The 21,998-nt window shown below is 37.1% G+C and overlaps 2 protein-coding genes and 1 pseudogene across 4 annotated transcripts; 2 read left to right on the top strand and 1 right to left on the bottom strand.

Annotated features, from left to right (window-relative positions):
- Window positions 1-3,355, top strand: part of LOC104703677 — a 4,025-nt pseudogene extending 670 nt beyond the window's left edge.
- On the top strand, window positions 6,801-9,402 carry LOC104724799 (rab escort protein 1-like). 2 transcript variants are annotated; one of them, XM_010443379.2, is made up of 9 exons: window positions 6,801-7,632; window positions 7,725-7,847; window positions 7,944-8,043; window positions 8,129-8,167; window positions 8,260-8,512; window positions 8,614-8,689; window positions 8,794-8,977; window positions 9,061-9,144; window positions 9,237-9,402. In XM_010443379.2, the coding sequence occupies exons 1-9, from the start codon at window positions 6,917-6,919 to the stop codon at window positions 9,342-9,344; spliced, it is 1,683 nt and encodes a 560-aa protein (XP_010441681.1). In that variant the 5' UTR covers window positions 6,801-6,916; the 3' UTR covers window positions 9,345-9,402. The 2 variants fall into 2 exon arrangements, with proteins under 2 accessions (XP_010441681.1, XP_010441754.1); XM_010443452.2 differs by having other exon boundaries at window positions 9,061-9,154; window positions 9,237-9,329.
- LOC104724646 (uncharacterized protein At3g06530-like) lies at window positions 9,866-21,549 on the bottom strand. 2 transcript variants are annotated; one of them, XM_010443216.2, is made up of 40 exons: window positions 21,390-21,549; window positions 21,050-21,263; window positions 20,863-20,958; window positions 20,651-20,768; window positions 20,389-20,562; window positions 20,127-20,297; window positions 19,900-19,955; window positions 19,720-19,809; window positions 19,484-19,632; window positions 19,293-19,375; window positions 19,085-19,213; window positions 18,932-19,000; window positions 18,668-18,836; window positions 18,045-18,184; window positions 17,870-17,956; window positions 17,563-17,763; window positions 17,253-17,445; window positions 17,004-17,101; window positions 16,736-16,903; window positions 16,494-16,650; window positions 16,156-16,289; window positions 15,988-16,066; window positions 15,749-15,911; window positions 15,398-15,473; window positions 15,107-15,277; window positions 14,938-15,006; window positions 14,752-14,856; window positions 14,547-14,636; window positions 14,220-14,437; window positions 13,901-14,108; window positions 13,644-13,826; window positions 13,401-13,496; window positions 13,211-13,278; window positions 12,788-13,121; window positions 12,392-12,607; window positions 11,466-12,122; window positions 10,979-11,388; window positions 10,648-10,885; window positions 10,380-10,550; window positions 9,866-10,282 (listed from the first exon to the last, which is right to left on the bottom strand). In XM_010443216.2, exons 1-40 carry the CDS (start codon window positions 21,547-21,549, stop codon window positions 10,052-10,054), a joined length of 6,639 nt encoding a protein of 2,212 aa, XP_010441518.1. In that variant the 3' UTR covers window positions 9,866-10,051. The 2 variants fall into 2 exon arrangements, with proteins under 2 accessions (XP_010441518.1, XP_010441584.1); XM_010443282.2 differs by having other exon boundaries at window positions 10,052-10,282; window positions 16,760-16,903.

Raw genomic sequence — 21,998 nt, 5'->3', positions numbered from 1 at the left:
TTGCTTTGATTTTTTGTATGTTGATTTTTGTCACTTGGGTTTTGTCTGTGTGTTAGTAGGCACTGTGATGTCAATTTGGTGGAAATTGCTAAAGACTTTGTTAAAGAAGATGACAAAGCCCTTTTGATTGAAGATGGAGGTGGTCTTCAGTCTACTTCTCCTAGAGCCAAGGCCCTTTCCACACATTCTCCTCTCATCAGGTTCCTTTTCTTCTTCTGAAGCACCCCAATGATCTCTGCTGTTTTTTTTTTTTTTTTCTTATGCTTAATTATATGCCGGGTTCTATGCAGGTTTGTGTTATTGGATGAGTCCTTCTTGGTTGAGAACAGACTGACGTTAAGAGCAATGTGAGTACTTGGTTCCATTTGCTAGAGTAACGCTTTGTATGTTGAAAGGTCCATTATCTTGAAGACTCCCATTTTATCTGAATTATCTTGTTTTCTATGCAGAATTGAGTTTGCGGCACTTATGGTGTACTTTTACATATGTGACCGCACGGATATCTTCAATTCATCAAAGAAGGTGATGGTGATTTTTTTGCTTAGTAGATTCTGGAAAGTTTTTTCTAGCTAGTTACAGAGTCTTTACATTGTTCAGCAACATCCTATATACACTTGTTTATTATCATTAAGCTTGGTCTAAAATTTTACATGGAAAGAATAGATAGACCCCACAAGATTCTGAATTTGATGTGACAAAAAAAAAGAAGGATAGTATATTTGATATATTATGATGACTATCCTGCTTGTGTCGCTTCATTCTACGAATCTGACTAGCTTTCATTGTTTATCTTTTGACACAGAGTTACAACCGGGATCTCTTTCTGTTCATATACTTCCTTCTCATCATCGTTTCAGCGTTAACTTCATTCACTATTCATAGTGATAAATCAGCATTCAACGGAAAATCCATCATGTACTTGAATAGGCATCAAACCGAGGAGTGGAAAGGCTGGATGCAGGTTTGTCGTTTAACTTTTATGTTAGTGACTTGCCCTCCGATTTTGTTCATGTCTGTTAATGCATCTGCTGGGAAAAGTTGTAGAGAAGTATCTAGTGTTCCTTTTTTGGATCTGCCAGTTCATTTGCTGTTGCCTCATCATTGTTTTCTTTTTTTCTGGTGTTGTAGGTCCTCTTTTTGATGTACCACTACTTTGCTGCTGCAGAGTACTATAATGCAATCCGTGTCTTCATTGCCTGCTACGTATGGATGACTGGATTTGGGAATTTTTCTTATTATTATATTCGCAAGGACTTTAGCCTTCCAAGGTTTGCACAGGTAGCTATGTTGTCCCGGTTTTTTTCTTTCTTATTTCTAGCTGTCAGCTACTTTATATTCTAACATACTCTTGTTCTACAGATGATGTGGCGACTAAATTTCCTGGTCATATTCTCCTGCATCGTCCTCAACAACAGTTATATGCTATACTACATCTGCCCAATGCACACTCTGTTTACTCTGATGGTCTATGGAGCACTTGGTATTATGAACAAGTATAATGAGATGGGTTCAGTCATAGCTGCCAAATTTTTTACCTGCTTCGTTGTTGTCATCATCGTTTGGGAAATTCCTGGCGTTTTTGAATGGATTTGGAGTCCATTTACACTCCTAATGGGTTAGTGACATCCTAAAACTTTGTTTACCACAATAAAATTGTGCTCATGAGACAGCTGTTTTCTAAAAAAGTACATGAAAACAACAATTCCAGGTTACAATGATCCCGCAAAACCACAGCTTCCCCTCTTGCATGAGTGGCATTTCCGCTCTGGCCTTGATCGGTACATATGGATAATCGGGATGCTATACGCATACTACCACCCAACTGTAAGTTCCCAATACTAGAATTTCACATCAACTCTGTTCAGAAATGGGTAGTTTAGTGATAAAGACTTGCCAATTTTCGTCCTTCATTTCCTTGATTATGTATCTTATAGATTGAAAGTTGGATGGATAAACTGGAGGAAGCTGAGATTAAGTTCAGGATGGCTATCAAAACAACTGTGGCACTTATAGCAATAACGGTATAACAAGTCATCATTTCACTTTCTTCTAGGTGAAAGAGCCTTACGTACTGTTCTTCCAGCTAATCTGTCATTGTTATTATGAAACTTTTAGGTGGGATATTTTTGGTACGAGTACATTTACAAGCTGGACAAGCTAACTTACAACAAATATCATCCTTACACCTCTTGGATTCCTATAACGTATTCCACTTTACTTGCAAATCTCTATACATCAGATTCATCCAAGAACCAGTCCTAACATGTATATTTTGTTTTGCTTTTCTTTCAGTGTTTATATCTGTCTCCGGAACATCACTCAGTCTTTCCGCGGCTACAGTTTGACCCTCTTGGCGTAAGAAAAAATATTTCAGTCAATAGTGATATTCGTCCTCTTGTTACGATTTTTCCATTAAAAATCTGTTCATGAACTTTCAGGTGGCTTGGGAAGATAACACTGGAGACATATATCTCCCAGTTTCATATATGGCTCAGGTATGTCACACTTTTTCTTGTCGCAGTTCTCAACTGTAGAGTAAGTCGGAAATTGATGGTTGAGGATAGATACAAAGCTATTAATATGTTCTTGACCCATTGAACTATGAAATAATATAATTCACCCACAGATCTGGAGTTCCTGATGGTCAACCCAAATTGTTACTCTCTCTTATCCCGGATTACCCATTGTTGAACTTCATGCTCACAACTTCGATTTACGTCGCTGTAAGTAAACCCTGCTATAACAGATAGAGACAATTTGAAAGCCAGACAAACTGATTGGCGTTTTGTTGATATGTTTCAGATCTCCTATAGGCTCTTTGAGCTTACCAACACTTTGAAAACAGCCTTCATACCAACGAAGGACGACAAACGCCTTGTCTACAACACAATCGCAGCACTCGTAATCTGCACTTGTCTCTACTTTTTCTCATTTGTTCTTATCACAATTCCTCAAAAGCTGGTAAGTCCAAATTTTCTCTTACTTTTCAGTTCATTGATAAGTTAAGTGCGTACACAAAGCAAGCACAAATGCCGTTCTCCCATGCATATTCGATTGTAACATGTCACGTTTTATTATTTCATTGGAAACAACAGGTGTGAAGGCGCTTCTGAACCGGACTGGATTATTTGAATGAATTCATAGGAGTTGAACTATGCGATATGGTAGATATATGAAGATAGAAATCAGAGGTAGATGCATACAACCTTTCTGTATATTTATTTATGAATAAGGTGTTCTTTCTTTCTTGTTTATTTATGTTTTTGTTGACGATGATGTAATTGTGAAGACTTACTATTATTGTTTACTCCAAATTTAAGGAAATCCATGGGAGTAATATTATAGCAACAAAATCCAGATCACTCTCAAATGTAACTGAGTTTTTATGCATCAAATCTCAAATAATATTATAGCTAGGGATCATGTGGTTTTATTTCAAAGTAATAGTTAAAAAGCCAAAATAATCCAAAGCTACAGAGAAAGGTTGTCAAGTTAGAACTTTGCTGATACCTACAGACAGGTTAATCAACTAGTTTCTGGTTGGAAGTTCTCCTTGTGGATCCAAATCTAAAGAATTAATCAGACTAATTTGTACCACGATTATCATCTCACAATGAAACTTCAGACAGAAACAAAATTTGTGACTCAGAATCGACTGTATCTATATTCAGGGCTTCACAGAGAGACTGATTCACCAATATTTAGTACTTGCCCTCTCGACGAATCTCTTCATATCGCAAAAGCAATTCCCTAGTCGCAGCAACCGCATCACCTTTGTGCTCCCTTAGAGCCTTTTCCACCACATTCTTGTCTAGCTGCACATTTACAATGGTGAAAAAACTTCAGAATTGCTTCGTACACACATGCACTGAAGCTTGTGATGGTTAATAAAAAGACGCTAACCTCGATTTCGTTCATAATAATCTCAACATCTTCAGGATTGATCTTAAAAGAAGCCAGTTCTTTCTCCCTGCACCGAAGTTCCAGCAAATTGTCAATCGAAGACGACGAAAAAGTCTAAATCATATCTTCTCACCTTCTCTAAGAGATGAGTTTCACTCGTAAATCACATTGCTGCCGCTTTGATCATTCTTACGTGATTTCTTCAGTAAAAGCTATTAAACCCACTTGTTTACTAAAATGTCAATAAACAAACAGGTTTCTCTAAAATTCACACTCTTGGTCTTGGTCTACTAAATAGATAGCCTCAAGTGTACAAGTCAAGAAACAATTTCTACAGAGACTATTAGCTACGGGTCTCAACTACAAGTGATGTGCAGTAATCAAGCTGTTTCTGACTGGAAACAAGCAACTTTGACATATATCTTCTAGCTTCTTTAACCATTCCTTTAGAATCTCCGTTTCCAGCATGAAAGATGTAAGATTCTTTTTTTTGTTTACCTCTGTCTCTTAGCATTCAGATCAGTCTCCCCAGAATCAGCAATCGAAGCCTTAGCCTGCAACACGACACCGACCTCTCAATTTAGTAATTTTACTAACTGAGCTCAAATAATTTAGACTTATTTCGTTTCTTCTGATAGTCAGAACTACTAATAGGATGACAAATGATCAGTCTATGTAACAAATGAGCAACAAACCGATCGAACACGAGACAAGTTGAGCTGCTGATCCACTTTAGCTGCTTTTTTTTAGTTCAGTAGTACCAATATCATCGATAGGAGGCTGACTCTTCCGAACTGACAATGTTTCAGGTTCAGCACACTGAGTAATAGTGTTAGTGTTAAGCGCTTCAGGTTCTGTAGTACCACTTAGATGCTTACTTCTCAATCCTTGATTCCCTCAGTAGTCTGAGTTTCACGTTCAGCAGGCTGAGTACTAGCGTTAGTGTTAAGAGCTTCAGGTTTTGTAGCACCACTTTGAGGCTGACGTCTCAGTATCAACCCTTGATCAGTACCCTCAGTGGTCATAGCTTCATGTTCATCAGGCTGAATTTTAGTGTTTAGAGCTTCTGTAGTACCAGTAAGAGGCTGACCACTCTGTCCCAATTCATGAATACCCTCAGCGATTATAGTATCAACTTGATCAGTAGTACTACCACTACCACTAGGAGAAGGCCCCAGATTTTGTGATTCAAGATCATGTCTATGAACAATAGGAGGCTGTATAGTTTGATCATGTGGCTGTGTAGTCTGATTTTCTTTTTCACAAGGAAGATTTGAGTATTTGAAGCATATAACTATATAAGCACAAATGCTGCCGAATATGAAATGATGGACCTTGGTATAGTATCTTTGGAATCTAATCTTGCGCATACCAAGAGAGCGATCACCATCAAGCTGTCCGAGAGACATATTTCATATTTTATCTTCATCAATTTTGTATAAGACACAAAATGGAGATAGCTACACAAGAAGAAGCCGTGACGAATCCATCTACGTTCTTCTGAACCCCAAGAACATCAGATAAATGTATACACAGCTTAAGCAAACCACCTATCCCAAAGTCTCTTAAACCATAGTAGAGTATCCAATGTTTGGCGTCTGGCCTCTATACCAATCTTTCACTTCATTTCTTTCCACATAAATCAGCAACAGACCAAATAGATACACGAACTCTCTTATTTACCAAAATTAAAGTTATTTACCAAAGTTTAAAGTTGTCTATTGAAAATAAAGTTGTCCATAAAATTAAAATTTAAGTCAGGATTATTTTCATCTTTCTCAGTGTTGCTCATGGCATTTCTCAAAATATTTATAGCCTTATGGAACATTTGAAAAGGTTTTCCACGGTTTACGGCAATTTTGTTAGTTTTATGATATCTAAAGAAAAATTACATAGACATATAATTTACTAATATTCTATGTTATGTTGTTTATATGTAAAGATGCTTGGTATGTGTCTTTCTTTTTGACTTCAAATCCCCAAGGTTAATATTCTATGTTCCTTCAGCAAATTTTGTGCATTCTTTCTTTGTCTATTTCATGCATTTGTGTCTTTTTCACTTCAATAATTCTGCTATATTCTCTTTTGCATTTTTTACAAGCTTCCTTTTTAGGTTAAATTTACCAAGTTAATCTAGTTTTTAAAATATTAACGCATTTTTTTATATTGAATAGACCATTTTATATATCAAGCTTTAATATAGGTTCATATCAACCACAAAATAATTTATATTATAAACTATTTATCTAACTGTTACAATTTTGTTTTATATATGATAACAAAGTATATAAGAACTAAAAAGTATACAAGTACATTGTGACTCTAATACCATATTCCTCTGCATACAAACACATCCATTTTTGATTTTACTAATATTCTTCTCCATTTTACTAATCTTTTCCTCCATTACACTAAGCTTTTTTCTCCACTATATGATTGATTCTAATAGTCGCAGGTAGAGATCTGAATGTATGCAAAGTAACATAGTATACATTTCTATTATTAGTTAAAAATTGTTAGAAGATTTTGATAATCACAAACTAACAAAAGAGAAATCTTCCCAATCTTTTTATCTAACAATTCTTCTTTTTGATACACATATCCTTTAATTATATTCCACGAAATCAAATAGTTCAAAAAATTACACTATAAGTTTATTCATATTTTAAACATAACAAATAACAAATTAACAAGTAAAATTGTATGAGAAAATAACCAATTAAAACACTATATGGCTCTATAAGCCAATTTATTAAATTAAATTGTTTATATTAATAACAAAAAAAATCTCTGGGTCATGTGCTTGAAGTACTAATGGGCTTCGTCATTGATTTGGGCTTTTCCTTATATTTTGATATTTGACTATTTGACCCAAAAAATCCAGAATTTATTTACTATTTGCCTTTGCGAAAGCTTTTTTCCGATCACCGAACTCTTCTCCGGTGTCATCAGCTTAATGCCCAAATCACCGAACTCTTAGATTTTTGATACCCAAATCGGTTCGAGCCACACCATGATTGACCTCCCTCCTTACCCGCCGCTTGATCCTTCTAACTACTATCTCATTGTCGTCGGAACCGGAGTTTCTGAGTCCGTCTCCGCCGCCGCCGCTTCCTCCTCCGGTAGTTCTGTTCTCCACCTTGACCCTAACCCCTTCTACGGCTCTCACTTCGCCTCGCTTTCTCTTCCCGATCTCACTTCTTTCCTTCACTCAAACTCCGTCTCTCCACATCCTCCGCCGCCGTCATCTCCTCCAATTCTGCCGTCAAACAGTCATGAACTCATCTCAGTGGATCTTGTCCACCGATCCTTGTATTCCTCCGTCGAGATTTCGAGCTTTGATTCGGAGATCCTCGAAGAACACTCCAGGAGATTTAACGTTGACTTGTGTGGTCCTAGGGTTGTCTTCTGCGCCGATGAATCAATTAATCTCATGTTGAAATCAGGAGCTAACAATTACGTTGAGTTCAAGAGTATCGATGCGAGCTTCGTCGGGGATTCGAGCGGTGAGCTACGGAACGTGCCGGATTCGAGAGCTGCGATTTTCAAGAGCAAGAGCTTGACTCTGTTGGAGAAGAATCTGCTGATGAAGTTCTTCAAGCTTGTTCAAAGTCAATTGGCCGAAAGCGATGATACAACAACAACAACAGTGAAGATATCGGAGGAAGACATGGAGAGTCCATTTGTGGACTTCTTGGCAAAGATGCGTTTGCCACCCAACATCAAATCGTATAGACTCCTTTTCTTCCATCACTTCCTCGTACTAAGTTTTGTTTCTCAAAATATTGTCTTGATGTTAAGGCTTTGTTTACTCTGTTTAGGATCATCTTGTATGCCATTGCGATGCTGGATTATGATCAAGACAATATGGAAACTTGTAGACATTTACTCAAAACCAAAGAGGGTATAGATCGATTGGCTCTGTACATCAAATCTATGGGCAGGTCAGGTCATTCATCATTTTTGTCTTTCTTGGCTCTTATTAATTTGTGATCATCTTTCTCATTAGTTTTATCTGTTTATCATTCTCTCGACCTTAGGTTTTCTAATGCACTTGGAGCGTTGATATACCCAATTTATGGACAAGGAGAACTTCCTCAAGCCTTTTGTCGTCGGGCTGCTGTTAAAGGATGTATCTATGTACGTTTGGAACAGTTTTCTGCATTGTGTACTGTGTTGCTGCTGTTGTCTTTGTTACTTAACTGGCCATTCAATGTACTCGCAGGTTCTCCGGATGCCTATTACTGCTCTGCTTTTAGACAAGGCAAGTGAGTTGACAGTTGTAGCATAAGATAAGTTTAGTTGGTTTGGTTGAGGAGATGGTTCTTACTTGCTTATTTTATACTTTTTTTTCAGGAAACTGGGGATTACAAAGGGGTTAGATTAGCTTCTGGTCAAGAGATATTCAGCCAAAAATTGATTCTGGATCCATGTATTAATGTTGGATTGGAGTCGCTGTCGTCATTGACAGATCAGCAAAATGAAACTCTCAGGGTTCTTGTCCCAAAGGCGATGATCAATAAGGAGAAAATAGCAAGAGGAATATGCGTCATTAGAGGTTCTGTGAAATCTGATATATCGAACGCTCTTATCGTATATCCACCTAAATGTAAGATATTTTTTAAAGATCCACTAGTTAGTTGTTTCAGTTGCACATAAATCGTCATTTGCGTTTTGAAGGTTCTAACACTAATAGGTTTTTCCTCTTAGCTTTGTTTCCTGAACAGCTAACTGCAATTCGGGTTCTGCAGCTTGGTAGTGGTGTAGCAGTTTGTCCTGCTGACATGTAAGTTGTGGTTCAGCCTAAGATGTTCCTTTCTCATTTTGGTTCTGTTTCTTTTCATTTGCTTTTCTTGAACTGTTCTCTAAGTCATAAGTTTGCTGCTGCAGGCATGTGTTGTATTTTTCCATTCTCTGCGAGAACGATGACCAAGGGATAAAAGCGCTATTATCAGCCATGAGTAATCTCATCAGATTGCCTGTTCCTGAGAGCGATTCTTCTGTTGAGAATGATACTTGTGAGGCAAAACCTCTTCTACTCTGGAGAGCACTGTACGTGCAAGAGCTAGTCAAGGTGGGAAATGTGAATTGGAAATCTATCTCTTCATTTCTGACGTTGGTTAAAAGGTCATTTCACTAAATTTTGAGTTGGATCAGGGTGAATTTGGAGGTACCATCAGTTCCATGCCTAGTGCAGATGGAAGTTTGAACTACAAAGAGACAGTAGAATCAGCCGTGAAGGTTAGTAAAGGTTCAATACGAAAACACTGCTCGTTAGGTTATGGTTTGGATAATGTTATGTATAAACAACATATCATCTTGGATTTTGGTAGCTATATGAACAAATCATGGGGAGTGAAGAGTTATTTAAAGAAGAAGAGACCTCACTGGAAAACACAACGGAGGAAAACGAGGGTGGTGTTGAAATAGAAGAAAATTGAAAGCATTTTGGTTTTAAAAGTTATATAATACACATTGTGACATTGATTTATTTTTGTTATAACATATATATAGTTCAACGAGGCAAGTGTGTTTTTTTTCCACAGTTTCTTATCTTTGTCATCTGAAAGTTATAAAATAAGGAGAATACAACTTAGCCCTAAACTTGATCGCTAAGCAAGAGATAAGAAAGAATTAAGTCCAACACACTAAAATCCGTGGGTAATAGTAATACTAATAACTAATAAAGAGGATCTGAAGCGCGTAGCTTAATATAGTCACACGATTTCACGTTTTATTTATTCGCAGGAGAAATATAAAAAGCTGAAACATGGATCATCACCCAGATTATGATCCAAAATATATGTGATCTGTTCTTGGATCATTTTATAAATGTTCTTCTTTCTTTTTTTTTTTGGTAATTTTGTGGTATGCATTTTTATATAAAACGATGATTCATCACCCTTTTACTGCTAAAATATTAAAGTTTTGTGCTATAGAATAATTAAAATTTCAACACAAATGACAACAGAAACAGATATATATTTTTTGAAGTCATATTACAAAGGATCTCAAAACTGTATCATAAACCCAAAAAGTTCAGAAAGTTGTACTTTCCATATCTAGTTATTTACCAACACAGACAAAAGAAAAGGAATCAAAACTGGGGATCAAAGGTTTTCTTAGTACTCTTTAACTCTTAAGTGTTTCAGAGGTATTGCGTTAGACTTTCACCGCTCATCTCTTCCATCTGTTTGATAATATCTTGAGCCAAAGATTTAACAGATAGCTCGGCGTCTTCGAGTAGCTCACCTAAGAATGGAATGGTTTCTGCGAGCAACACAAGATACTCTTCTTTCAAATTATCCAGCATCTGTTTCACACTTCTCAAACTCAATATCCTTGACCGTAGATTCTCACTCCTCGTTTGCATTAGCACCTGACCAAATATGATTTTAAGTGAGTTGAAAAGTTAAAGTGTTGTGAACAATAAGTCAAAGTAGCTGAGACATGCTTTCTCGAGATTATGTTATTACCTCATGGTTCAGCGGTTTCCAGAGGAGGTCGGAGCCCGAGGCTACGGCCATTTGACCGATGCATGAAACCAATAATTCATCAACCTCATCCACAGATGGTACATGTGGATGCTCCTTTAAAGAAGATGGAGGTTCAACAACTAGCTGTGATACAATAGGCTTCAGTAGCACCTGTGGAGGGAAGACAATTTGAATCCAAGTTAATACTCCAAGAGAAAGGGAGATATGTTTGATCCAAGAAAAAGTAATATATATACATAATAATGACCTGGAAGTTATTTGCATCTAGAAACTTCAAGCTGCCGGTATCATGCAGAAAACAATTCTTCAAAGAAGAAAGCACCAATGCCCTAAGATGCCAGCTTTTTGGTGGTATAACGTCAGAGGTTTCCTGAATTTTGGCTTTCTTTTTCTTCCTTGTTGAAACAGAAGCTTCAGCACTGGTCTCCGTGAGATGTGACACAATACCATCAAGCACGTATTTGAAATATGGTACAAAGATGGACCTGCATTCCAAAGTAAGAGAGCTTTAAAGTTAATTTCCCAATTATCTATAAGTATAAGCAAAAGATAACACCGTATTTGACATGTTTACTCACCTGTGACTCTCACATAGTCGATTCACCAGACCATAGAAAGATATAGCCCGGTCGATGCTCTTGTTTTCACTCCCTGATCCGTCTATAATATCTGACTCGGCCCAATCAATACTCCTAATAAAGAGAGGTCTGAATTCAGACTCAGTTAGCTTCTTTGTGAGAGCAACCATTGCGTTAGTTACACTTCTCTCGGCATCATCAATGTTCTGAATTTCTGCTGGATTTAGACGTCGAATATCGAGGGCAACTAAGCATTGATCAAAAATCTTTCCATGGCTGCTAACGACAGATGATCTATCCATTTTCACAACTAGATTTTCTAACATATCAAAAACAATCACCAAGCTTGCATTCCCAGAACTAACAGCCTCATCGTATATTTGTAGAAGTGGTTGTAGAGTGAGACGAACCTGGAAGAAGAGTTACTATTAAGATCACTACAAATAAGCAAAAAAACTAGATTCATATATGTATGTGAAGAACTTACAGGTATTTTATCAGTAAGGAGCCTCCTAATGGCATTGGCTTTGGACTTGAGATTCTTGTCGAAGTCAGAAACATATTCAGGATGGAGCACCATGACTTTCAAAATATCTCCAAGATGAGGATTTAGGAAACCTCCAAGTTTATCAATCACTGCTTCCAAGGTGACTAGAACAGACAGCATAAGCAACTGTTCTTCAGCTGTTGCGTTTCCAGCACTCTTGGATGCCGATGATACTTTACGAGATTGTTTAACCAAATTATTCATTATGCGTGGAATTTCAACGAGGGCCTTTGGTCCAAGAACATTGATCAGTGCACCAGCTGTGCGAAGACAGCTTGATGAGACTCCCAAATTCTTTGAACTGATGCCTTCTGCAACAGAAGCAAGGCATTTGCTGAAGACTGGATGACCTGACGGAAACCTGCCAGCCAAAACTTCCAGTGTAGAAATGGCAGCTCGTTTAGCTGGAACACCCGACTCATCATCTGTCTCATCAATTTGATGGACAATCTCCTCACACATCTTCCCGAAAGAATCAACAGCTACCTCATCCAAGTTCAACCACGGATTTTTTCCTTTTTGATTGGGGAGCCTCCTCTTGTGTTTCAGTTTAGAAGAAGAGGTGTCCTTAGCTCTCTCACTTATAAGTCCAAGTACCTGCATTCACGAATAATAGCAACATTTGCATCAAAGATAGTCATTAAGCCAACAATCAAAATCCCGATAAAGAATAAGGTAACTTCAAAGGATCTGTGCATTCTCAAGGGAATTCATAAGACAATGCTACATCCAGGCAAACAAAACAAAGAATCTTTGGTAGATATATGTTATTACTTATTACAGCCACACAATAGATATATATGTACTCATTACAGCCACACTATTACTATGAAAACTTCTCTGTATTAAATGGCAATATCATATACCTTTTTCGTCCCATTACGATCAGACTGCTGCTGAAGCAAGCTAGTAACAACTCTGAAATATATAGACAGATCCATCGCTCCCGTCACATTCATTAAGACATCATGTATACGCATTCTGATTTCATTTCTAACTGCAGAAGTTACATCTTTTTCCTTTTTGGCATCAATAGCTTGCAGGAGAGATATACAACCCTTCATAAGCTCCTGTAGTTCTTGCTGAAAAATTTAACAAAAGGTACTTACTAAAAATGGACATATAAGAAAGCACACAAACAGAGAACAAGGTAACTTAAGATCTCTATATATTGAATATGCTAGAAAAAACATGCGTAGGAATAGACACGGACGTTTAGTAACAAGTTGAATGAAAAAGAAACGATGGAAGAGTCTTTTTACCTGGATTCGTGGTTCAAGTGACACTGCAAATGCAAATTCTGGGTCTTGCAACTTCTGGAATATAAATTCTAAGACAAGCCGCGTCTGTAAGAGACATTGTTTACTGTCTTTGCTGGTAGTTTGAAGAAGTGTGACCAGGGATGAGAGCCATGTCGAAGAAGAATATTGTTCACATATTTCCACAGCAAAAGCATACTCCCATTCTCTCTTAACAACGGAAGCAAAACTTTCAGAAGCCTTGGCATTACCAAGCCAAGCTGGGTCTTTCCTTGAAATCAAAGACTGGAATAAGAGGACAAGCAAAGAAGGCAAGCCATTTCGTTCACCGATAACTCTGCAGAAATAAAGGATTGACATTCAGTATTTTCAGATAAAAAACGCAAGATCCTATTTAAATATGTTTACAATGAAAACAAACATTACCCCAGCAAGTATGCTACAATTTGACGCCTTCTATGCTCAACAATATCAGGCAACACTTTCACAAAAATCTGAAAAATAAAATTCAAATTAAGAAATATTTATTGCCAGTTAATTATACATCAAATTCAAAACAAGAAATATTAATTGCCAATTGATTTTACATTTGAAGTACACTACTAAGGGAAAATACCTGCAGCAACTGCTCCTCACTCTTAGTCTTAGACAGCCAAAATGGAATGACCACTGATATAAACCCTTCAAAGATAGACTTCGAGTGACTGTCAATCTACAAATCAAAATAACAAACCAGCAGTTAGGGAATATACAGTCATGACAAAATACTGGGGAATGCCAAGAAAGATCCAGAGATCTGAAGAGACTTGAGGAAAAAATGAAATATTGCACAAGACTAAGTAGATGTAGACTAGCAAACCTGTGTCACAGTGGATTCCCCAACAAGTGTAAGTATGCTGATAATGTGGTCCAAAACTCTATCAGGGACAAATTTAACAATTGCAGTGAATAGGGAAAAGATATAATTCCGTGTGACTCCATCATTTGATGAATGAGCCAACTCAATCAGCATTTTGACGTTGATTTCATTTGCTATTTCAGCCTGCCATCAGAAGAGAATTAAGAGAAGAAAACAGGCAACAATATTGTTAATCAACTACTAAAATTTTAACATACCTTCAAAGTATTCATATTCAGAGAATCAAAAATATCTTTCAGGATTAAGAGCACTGTCTGTTGGATGGAACAAATAGAGGTAGGAGTTGTTTCACGAACATCCTGTGGAGGTTGGACTGAGGTTTCCTCAACAGAAGGAGCAATTTTTACCCATTCTTTAGACATAGATCTTTCTAGGAGCTTAAACAAGGGCCCTACGAGGGTTTCCCTAAGCACAAAAACAAAAAAAAAATTAAAATTTCAGTTGGGCAATAAAAAAGTCTCAGATCACCAAAATTAACAATGGAATGCAATATAAGCATATTGATTTTCAAGAGACCTGTGAGCTATATCTTTCTTTAGAAGCAGTATGTCAAGTAACGCGGTAATGAAAGAGATAGCCTTCTCCCCACTTAGAAATTCCCCGCTATATGCGTCTTCTTCTGGACATGACTTTGAACTTTTCTTCTGTTTCTTCTTCTTGCTCAAAGAACCAATAACAAGTGTATCCTGCTGAGTGATATGATCAAGCGCATGGACCACAGTTGAAGAAGGAATCTGCAGTAACATGGAAATACCACATAATTAAGGCAAAATACAACAGGCAGAAACTCTTTTGAGTAAAAAATTATCAGTTCTTCCATTATTGTTTTTTAAATGAACATACCTTCAGGCGTAAGATAGCTTCTTTGGCACCATTTTGTATACTGCCATTTGTGCTTCGAAATATCGACACCAGTTTATGGAAGAAACGAATCTGATCCAGAAAAGAAAATCAAGTTGAAAACTATCCTGATAGGCTGATATATATGACGAGTACCCAGCTATAGAAGAACATTGCATTTATATTACACTATGCCATTAAGACTGACCTGAACTTCAGTCTTCAGTGCACAATAAAATTGATTATTTAGCTTCTCCAAAATGGTAAGACAAGGAGAAATAACAGCAGGATGTTCTGATGCCATACAATCCATCTGCAAAAGCAAGCATCTGTCACCGAAACGAAAACGTCTCCAAGCTAACAAGGAAAATATCAGATAATGAAATATTCTTACTTTCAATACGCTCAGTATATGATCATCAAGAGACTGCCCTTTACATGATGCTGAACGGATCATGGAGCACTGACACCGGGTGAGAAAAGCAAAAGGGAAATTTAATTAAACTGTCGTGCAATGCAGTATGTAAAGTTTCCCCTGGCAAAATGGAGAAAAGTGAATTTACCTCCAGAAGAAGGCACAATAAATCGACCTCGGTGTCTGATATTGGCTGGGAAGTTTTGTCCAGTTTGATGTAGTATTGACTACGCTTATCTAGAAGTTGAGTTAATAACTTAACATTTTCTTCATGCAGAAGCATGCTGCCCAGATTTTTTAGTAATGAAAGGACTCTCAGCTGTATAAGAAAAAAAGTAAGTTTTTAATACTCATAAATAATTGCCCAAACCATTAGGATTCTTGGCCTTCAAATGGAAAGGGAACATAAACAGATAAAAGAACGGTAGAGGAAACACACCTTCCCATAAGCGGGTAGTTCTAGCGAAGACAATAAAATGAACGAAAGAATGTTTTCCTTTGTGGACTGATCAAACCTGAAGTTGAAAATAAGGAAGAGATGACAGAGTATGAGAAGCCAAATGGATCGATAGAACTCCAAAAAAAAGCCAACAACATGTATACAATTGTTTCTACAGTCAGATGTAAGTTTTATCGCAATTAGGTATTACTGTTATCTAACGTGTTCTTTTTCACTTTTTATCATGGTGGAACAATAAAAAGTAGTACCCCAGTGTCACTAGACAACTATTCTTAAGTAAAAGAAAAGTTTACTACGATTAGTTTTAGTACGAGAAACCCAGCTGACTACCTTTTCTGAAGGTCAACTGGCACTAGAAGGTCATTAGGGTTTGAGCTGAGCAATGATGTCAAGTATGATGGGAGAAACTTACTGTCCGACAATATAAGCCTCCTTTGTTGCACGATCATTTCCACAAGTTCATCACAAGAACTACTATAGATTGCAGCACTCCCTGGTTGTCAATTTCAGAAAGGTAATTTAAATAATGTTATAATAAAACATGACACTTCATACCAAACTAAGATTACCATTTTTTTTGCTCGAGTCGACACGACAGCGAAGGCTAAAAAGCGCCTCAATACAATTCATGGCAGCTACTTTAAGGTCCTACAAGTGAAAGTACCAAGATCAAAACTGGTTTTAAGAAACGAAGATAGACCAAAACATAATACCATTAAAAAAAAATTAAGTGTCACCTGATTATCACTGGACAACGGAACCAAGAGTACAGGAAAGCTTGACAAAATTTGAGTCAACCATTCATTATTCCCGCTAGAGCAAAGATACAAAAAGCACTTGAGACTTTCAATTTGGACCACTGGAGGAACATCTGCAAGAAGAAAAAAGTAGCATAAGAAAACAGAAAACATACACAGTTGCCAGATACCAGATTCCATGAGCCATTAACGGCACAAAACAGACGAGAAATCGAGAATGCTAGGAAAACAAAAAAAAATCATCTGAAGAAATGAGAAAGCTCAAGTGCTTATAACACCAGTGAACAACTAACAGAAATATAAATTTCCATGCAAACCTTCTCGTGAGATCAGTGGGGATAGAAACAAAACGGGACAGACTTTAGCTTCTCTAACACGGTAACGAAGGTGTTCTTTGAAGACATGCCGTGATCGAGTTGTTGCAAAAAAGAAAAACAAGTCCTGAAGTCCGCTACACAACCTTTTGCTAAAAACCTAAACGAAGGAGAAGTAGCACACATACAGTTGTGAGCATTGCTATTGATTGGGTGCAAAAATTTCAATATAACCATGTATTAACCTGATCATTTTGAGTATCACCTACCGAAGCAACATGGGCGGGTTCAAGTTTAATAAATGACTCGCCCAACTTCCAAAACAAGCAGATCATGAGCTTCGAATTCAGAGCAGTAAAATCAGAGGTATCAAGAAGTTGGTATAGGAGTTCTTGGCAGTTGCTTTTCGACAGCTGCAAGTAATGCACAAATACATCAAAAATTAACAAGATTAAAAAAGTGTCAACCATAAAATGAAAACATCAATCTACATCAGCCTGTAGAAAACTATACCTCTTTCAAAGAAACATCAACTTCGACCTCAAGTTCTTCCCACTCAGTCTTCAAAACAGGAAAGCAAAGTTCGAAAAGATCCAAAAATTGGCTAGGGTCTAAATCATAGGAAAACACAGCCATCAATATCACATCATGATTACTTATCATATGAGACAAATGTTTTTTTTTGACGGTGCTTAGATATAGAAAGAACTTGATTATCAGCATGTATAGTAATTAACACATCAGTTATGGACAGATCTTTACCAGATGAAGAATTTATCTTCTGCAGTGAATGCATCAACAACATATAGAACAGTGTCTTTGACAAGGTGAAATTTTGGCAACTGACAGTAAGCCACGGAATATAATCACCAGGGTGCAGCATAAATGCTTCCACCAGCATGTTAATAATATCCATGTTCAGTGCGGACACACTTTCACGGATCAGTAGTCCCTTCTGATATGAGATAAAAATTAACAACTTATTAAGAGAATTCCTAAAAACTCAGAAAGAACGGATAATAATATACCAAATATGTGAAGACAAGAAAAGATTTAAAAAGTAATGGCGAACCTGCAACTTGTTACGTTCCTGTTCTGTCAATTTGATATTGCTGCATGTTTCCAAAACTTCAGAGAGCTTAAAGTTGCACGCACTCTCAATAAGCTCAATCCTACGCTCATCCGGATCCAAGGAAAGTGCTTCCCCCAAATTGTTGATAATATCCATGCTAATCGAGGATAAGGTTGTAGACATGATATCTTGGATCTTTTTCTGCAACAAAGAGTTTCTTAGATGACATGATAATAATAATCAACAAAAAGATTAGTGATTCCGACTAGGGGTATGAAGGAAAACAAAATCGTAAACTCAGATTTACCATTCCATCATCAGCAGCAAGATTCTTGAAAAGTGGCCAGTTAACATCCTTTCCCAATTTTAGCACATGAATATTTAAATTCCACGTCTATAAAAAGACATGATTACAACAAATTAGCAAAAGTAATAAAAGAATATCGTCATAGCTGTATGGAATGAAGAGTACAAGAAAGAACCTTCGGTTGAATTAAGAGAAGAGGGAACATTGCAGAGGTAACTTTCTCAGTAGAGTCTGCTTGATTACAGAAGCTTGAGACAGCAATTTTAAGAGACAAAGAAACAACATCAACAGCCAATTCAACATTATGTGATACTCCTGCAACAAGAATGGATGATTTTAGATAAATTGACTGAACAAAGAAAAGAAAAAAAAAACATTACATCAGATATTAAAGAAACTGGACGAGAACAGTGTAGAGAGTTTTCCTTCAGGTAATAATCCATCCAGTAATTTATAATATGCATAACATTAAAGAAAAGTGGCCATAATAAGAAAAGCAACACGACTATGGCCTCAGCAGTTCAAGAGCCTATAAATAAAACAGTGTATCAGCTGTGGACAGGGAAGAAATTTAATTCACAAAGACAGTACAGCCTAAAACATGTCTGACTGATTTTAGCACACTAGAATATCCGGATTTCGTCCGCATAATGTCTCATTTGATCAAAGTATTACTGCTAACAGAAAAGATATATTAGATGATACACTAAAGATCAACACTCTTTATTAATATGCTAAGAAGGCTCTAAACAACAACACTGAACCAAGTTATTAAAAGAGCAGAGTATCTTCAATCACCTGATAGGAGAATGCCAACACATCGTTTCACCACATGTAGCAAAGCATCTAGAAGACCAGAAGAGGTTATTATATTTGGCAACTTATCAAAAGACAGGGCAGCCTGAACAACAGCCAGATCATCATCCCAAAGCTGACGCAGTATAGCATCCTGAATTGTGACAAGGTTCTATGGGGAGTAGAAATAAAGTTGAAGAATAGTCAGATGACAAGAAGTGCAAGTACAGAGTCAGAAAATGCTTGGAATGAGTACCCCATACATACCTCTGCTTTAGAGCTATCATCCTTGAGAACACCATTCAGACTAGAAAGCGCGGCACAACGTACAGCAGCCTATGGTACATATTAAGCCATCAGTCTTGCGCAAAAAGGAAATAGAAATTTTCTTCACATTATAAAGATTAGAGTTTATATTACCCTGGGATGGTGGAGCCGGAACCACAATTTTGAATCCACGAATGGGTGGGACATGTCAGAATTTCCATCCAGCATACAAGACAACATATCTAGCTTTATATCGTCTTTCTTCGACTGACCTTCAGTACCCTGCAACAAATATTCGACGACTCAGAGGACCATATAACAAACAAAAAGAAGATAAGTAATCGAGAGTTGGACCACAGACCTCTAGAAATTTAGGAACAGCTGCGCGTAGTTCAGCAGGATACTTCTTGCTTACAACAAGCAGAATTTTCTTGGCCCAGCCCCCTGCAGTTAGGTCACAAGAATAGTTGTTATATAAAGCGGAATCTGAAAAAGAATCATCAAAACTGAAAATCCAAACCCAAAGGTCTGGGTAGTTGACATTTCACGCACCATGTGTAGAAGATGTAACATCACTATTCTTCTGGTATTGTGTCATACACAATGAGAAAACCTTGGAGATCAAATGTTCAACCAAATTGTTTATTGGAACAGTCTCAATTATTGAAGCTAAAGCTTCACAGCATTGATCATCAGACGAACTGCAGAGCAGATGACACTAAGTCAACACATGAACTAAAAAAACATATCCATCCGCTTTGAAATGATAAGAAGTGTCAGATATACACCTGAAAAGAAGCAAAGAATCCAATAGCACTGCCATGAATCTTTTGATGTTAAACTCTTTGGACAAGCCCAAAAGAATACCAGAAATATCTCTGCACAAAATTGAAGCCGTCAATATAAAAATACTAACAATGGATATGATTAAAATAGCTTAAGATGGAACATTGTTCATATTCAACAACCTTATTTCCTTTAAAAGATCCAAAGCTTTCCTTGGGATCAAGTCCACGGACTGCAGCTGTAGTTGATGAAGAAAAACAATTAGTTCAAAAAGACTAACACACCAGTTGTGAGCGGAATCCTCAGTGAGAAATAGAAACTATGGTTCACCTCATAATTAAATGTTTATATATTCGTAGTATTGAAAGTTAAAATGCAAGAGGTTCATGATAACAGAAAGTTATCGCACCTGAACAAAATTGATCAAGGCCATAAATGGCAATCGAAGGGACTGTGGGTCAGAAGATTCTTTAGCATGTTCACGAGCAATGTCGATTATGGCCCTCATAAAGCGCTTGATAAGGTTAGTATTTAGCACGGCTCTGTTAGCCAACATGCCAACAACCATTAACGCTCCAGCCTAGAACCATTTAAATATGTCACAAAAGTCACATTAACTGAATAAAAAAATCAATTAGAGAACAATAATTGGTAAAATCCACTTTACAAACCTGTTGATCTAAGCATCCTTTCACACCGGATTGAAGACCAGAATCCACAAATGGCAAAATACTCTTTACAATATCTCCATCAACAGTTGAAACTGACCCGAGCACCCCAACAACAACCGCTGTGGAGAAACTAACCACAGGTTTTGAAGGCTGATACTTTTTAGTACGAGATGCCTACAATGTAACCAAGAAATAAGATGTTCACTTTGATATAGTCAATAAAAAACTAGTTTGTGAAAGAAAAATATATACAGCTACTTACATAGTCACACAAGGCCTCCAAAACTTGCGAATCACGTATACATTGCTGAACAATAACCGATCTAGGAGGTGGAGCACCTGAATTTTTAACACCATCCAGAAATTTCCACTTGGTATTTCTGTAATGCAAGTGAGAACCAAGAAGGTTTACAAATCGATTTGATAAATATTGTGACTTCACTTGAAAATTGGAAGTGAAAGATCCGTACTCACCCAGTAGAAAGCAGTTGAACAATGCGGACAAACGCATGTGTGTCGTGGTAGGGCAAAGCGCATAGAACAACATCTTCTACGTTGTATAGATCAATCCTGCAAAAATAGAGCAAATTAGGACAATCTGAGGAACAAAAAAAAAAGGCAAATATAACATAGCCAATAATAGTGATAAGTAAACACATACTTGTATCTTCGAATCAGATACTCAAGGGTCTCCAAGGAAGCACGAAATTGAAGATAGCCCGAGAGTAAACGTAGATACGAACTGATTGATGCATCAATCCGAGCGTTTTCTTCTTTGCTCAGCAACTCCCTATCAATTTCTCTACTTTTATGACTAAACAAGTCATTCATGTAATTCTTAAACCTCTCATCTTTGTTTCCAAGTACTTCTAGACCTGAATTAACAACAGCCAAAACAAACACACGAAATTACGATTAAATTCTAATTCATCATTGAGCTTGTTCACTGGAATTACGTATTACAAGAAGAGAACAATAAAAAACTAGAAACTAGAACAGACCTTTGAGTCCGAGATCGAATATGGACTCGATGTCGAAATCAGCTGCTTCTTTAGGACTGAAGAGAATCGAAGGGCGTGTGAAAGGTCTCTTCGAAGGCTCTGTCTGGGTTTTTATCACTGATTTGAGAGCCTGTAACTGCGACTCCATTGTAGAACTCATTCTCTCTATTGGGGAAAGATTGTTTTCTGATGAAAAATCGAAGATTAAATTTGAGGGAGAGAGAGAGAGAGCGCGGCGTAGCAGAAGAACACCAAAAACAAAAACACACAAAAAAAAAAAGACGCGGCGGTGAAGAGGAAGAAGAAGCGGGTTTAGGGTTTAACGATCCTATTTTTTTATCGTACAAATAGTTATAGCCTTATAGGATAAAAATGAAATTAAAAGGAAACCCCTGAGTTTTAATGGATTTGCGTTTCAGAGCATGACCTAATTTTGTTGTTTACGTTTAAAACCCCAAACTTCTTAAATACGATAAAAACCCATCTCTAATCTGCAGCTATTTTCAATAAAACGGTGCGTTTTGGTTAAACAGAGAATCCTTTGAATCCAGGAAGCAAGTTTAAAACAAGTAGAGTGGAAGAACTCTCTCCATTATCTACCGAGGAAAG

The sequence above is a fragment of the Camelina sativa genome, chromosome 1 (assembly GCF_000633955.1).
Source record: "Camelina sativa cultivar DH55 chromosome 1, Cs, whole genome shotgun sequence".
Lineage (NCBI taxonomy): Eukaryota > Viridiplantae > Streptophyta > Magnoliopsida > Brassicales > Brassicaceae > Camelina > Camelina sativa.
Note: the sequence above shows the minus strand (reverse complement) of the source record. Positions and strands in the feature narration are given on the sequence as shown.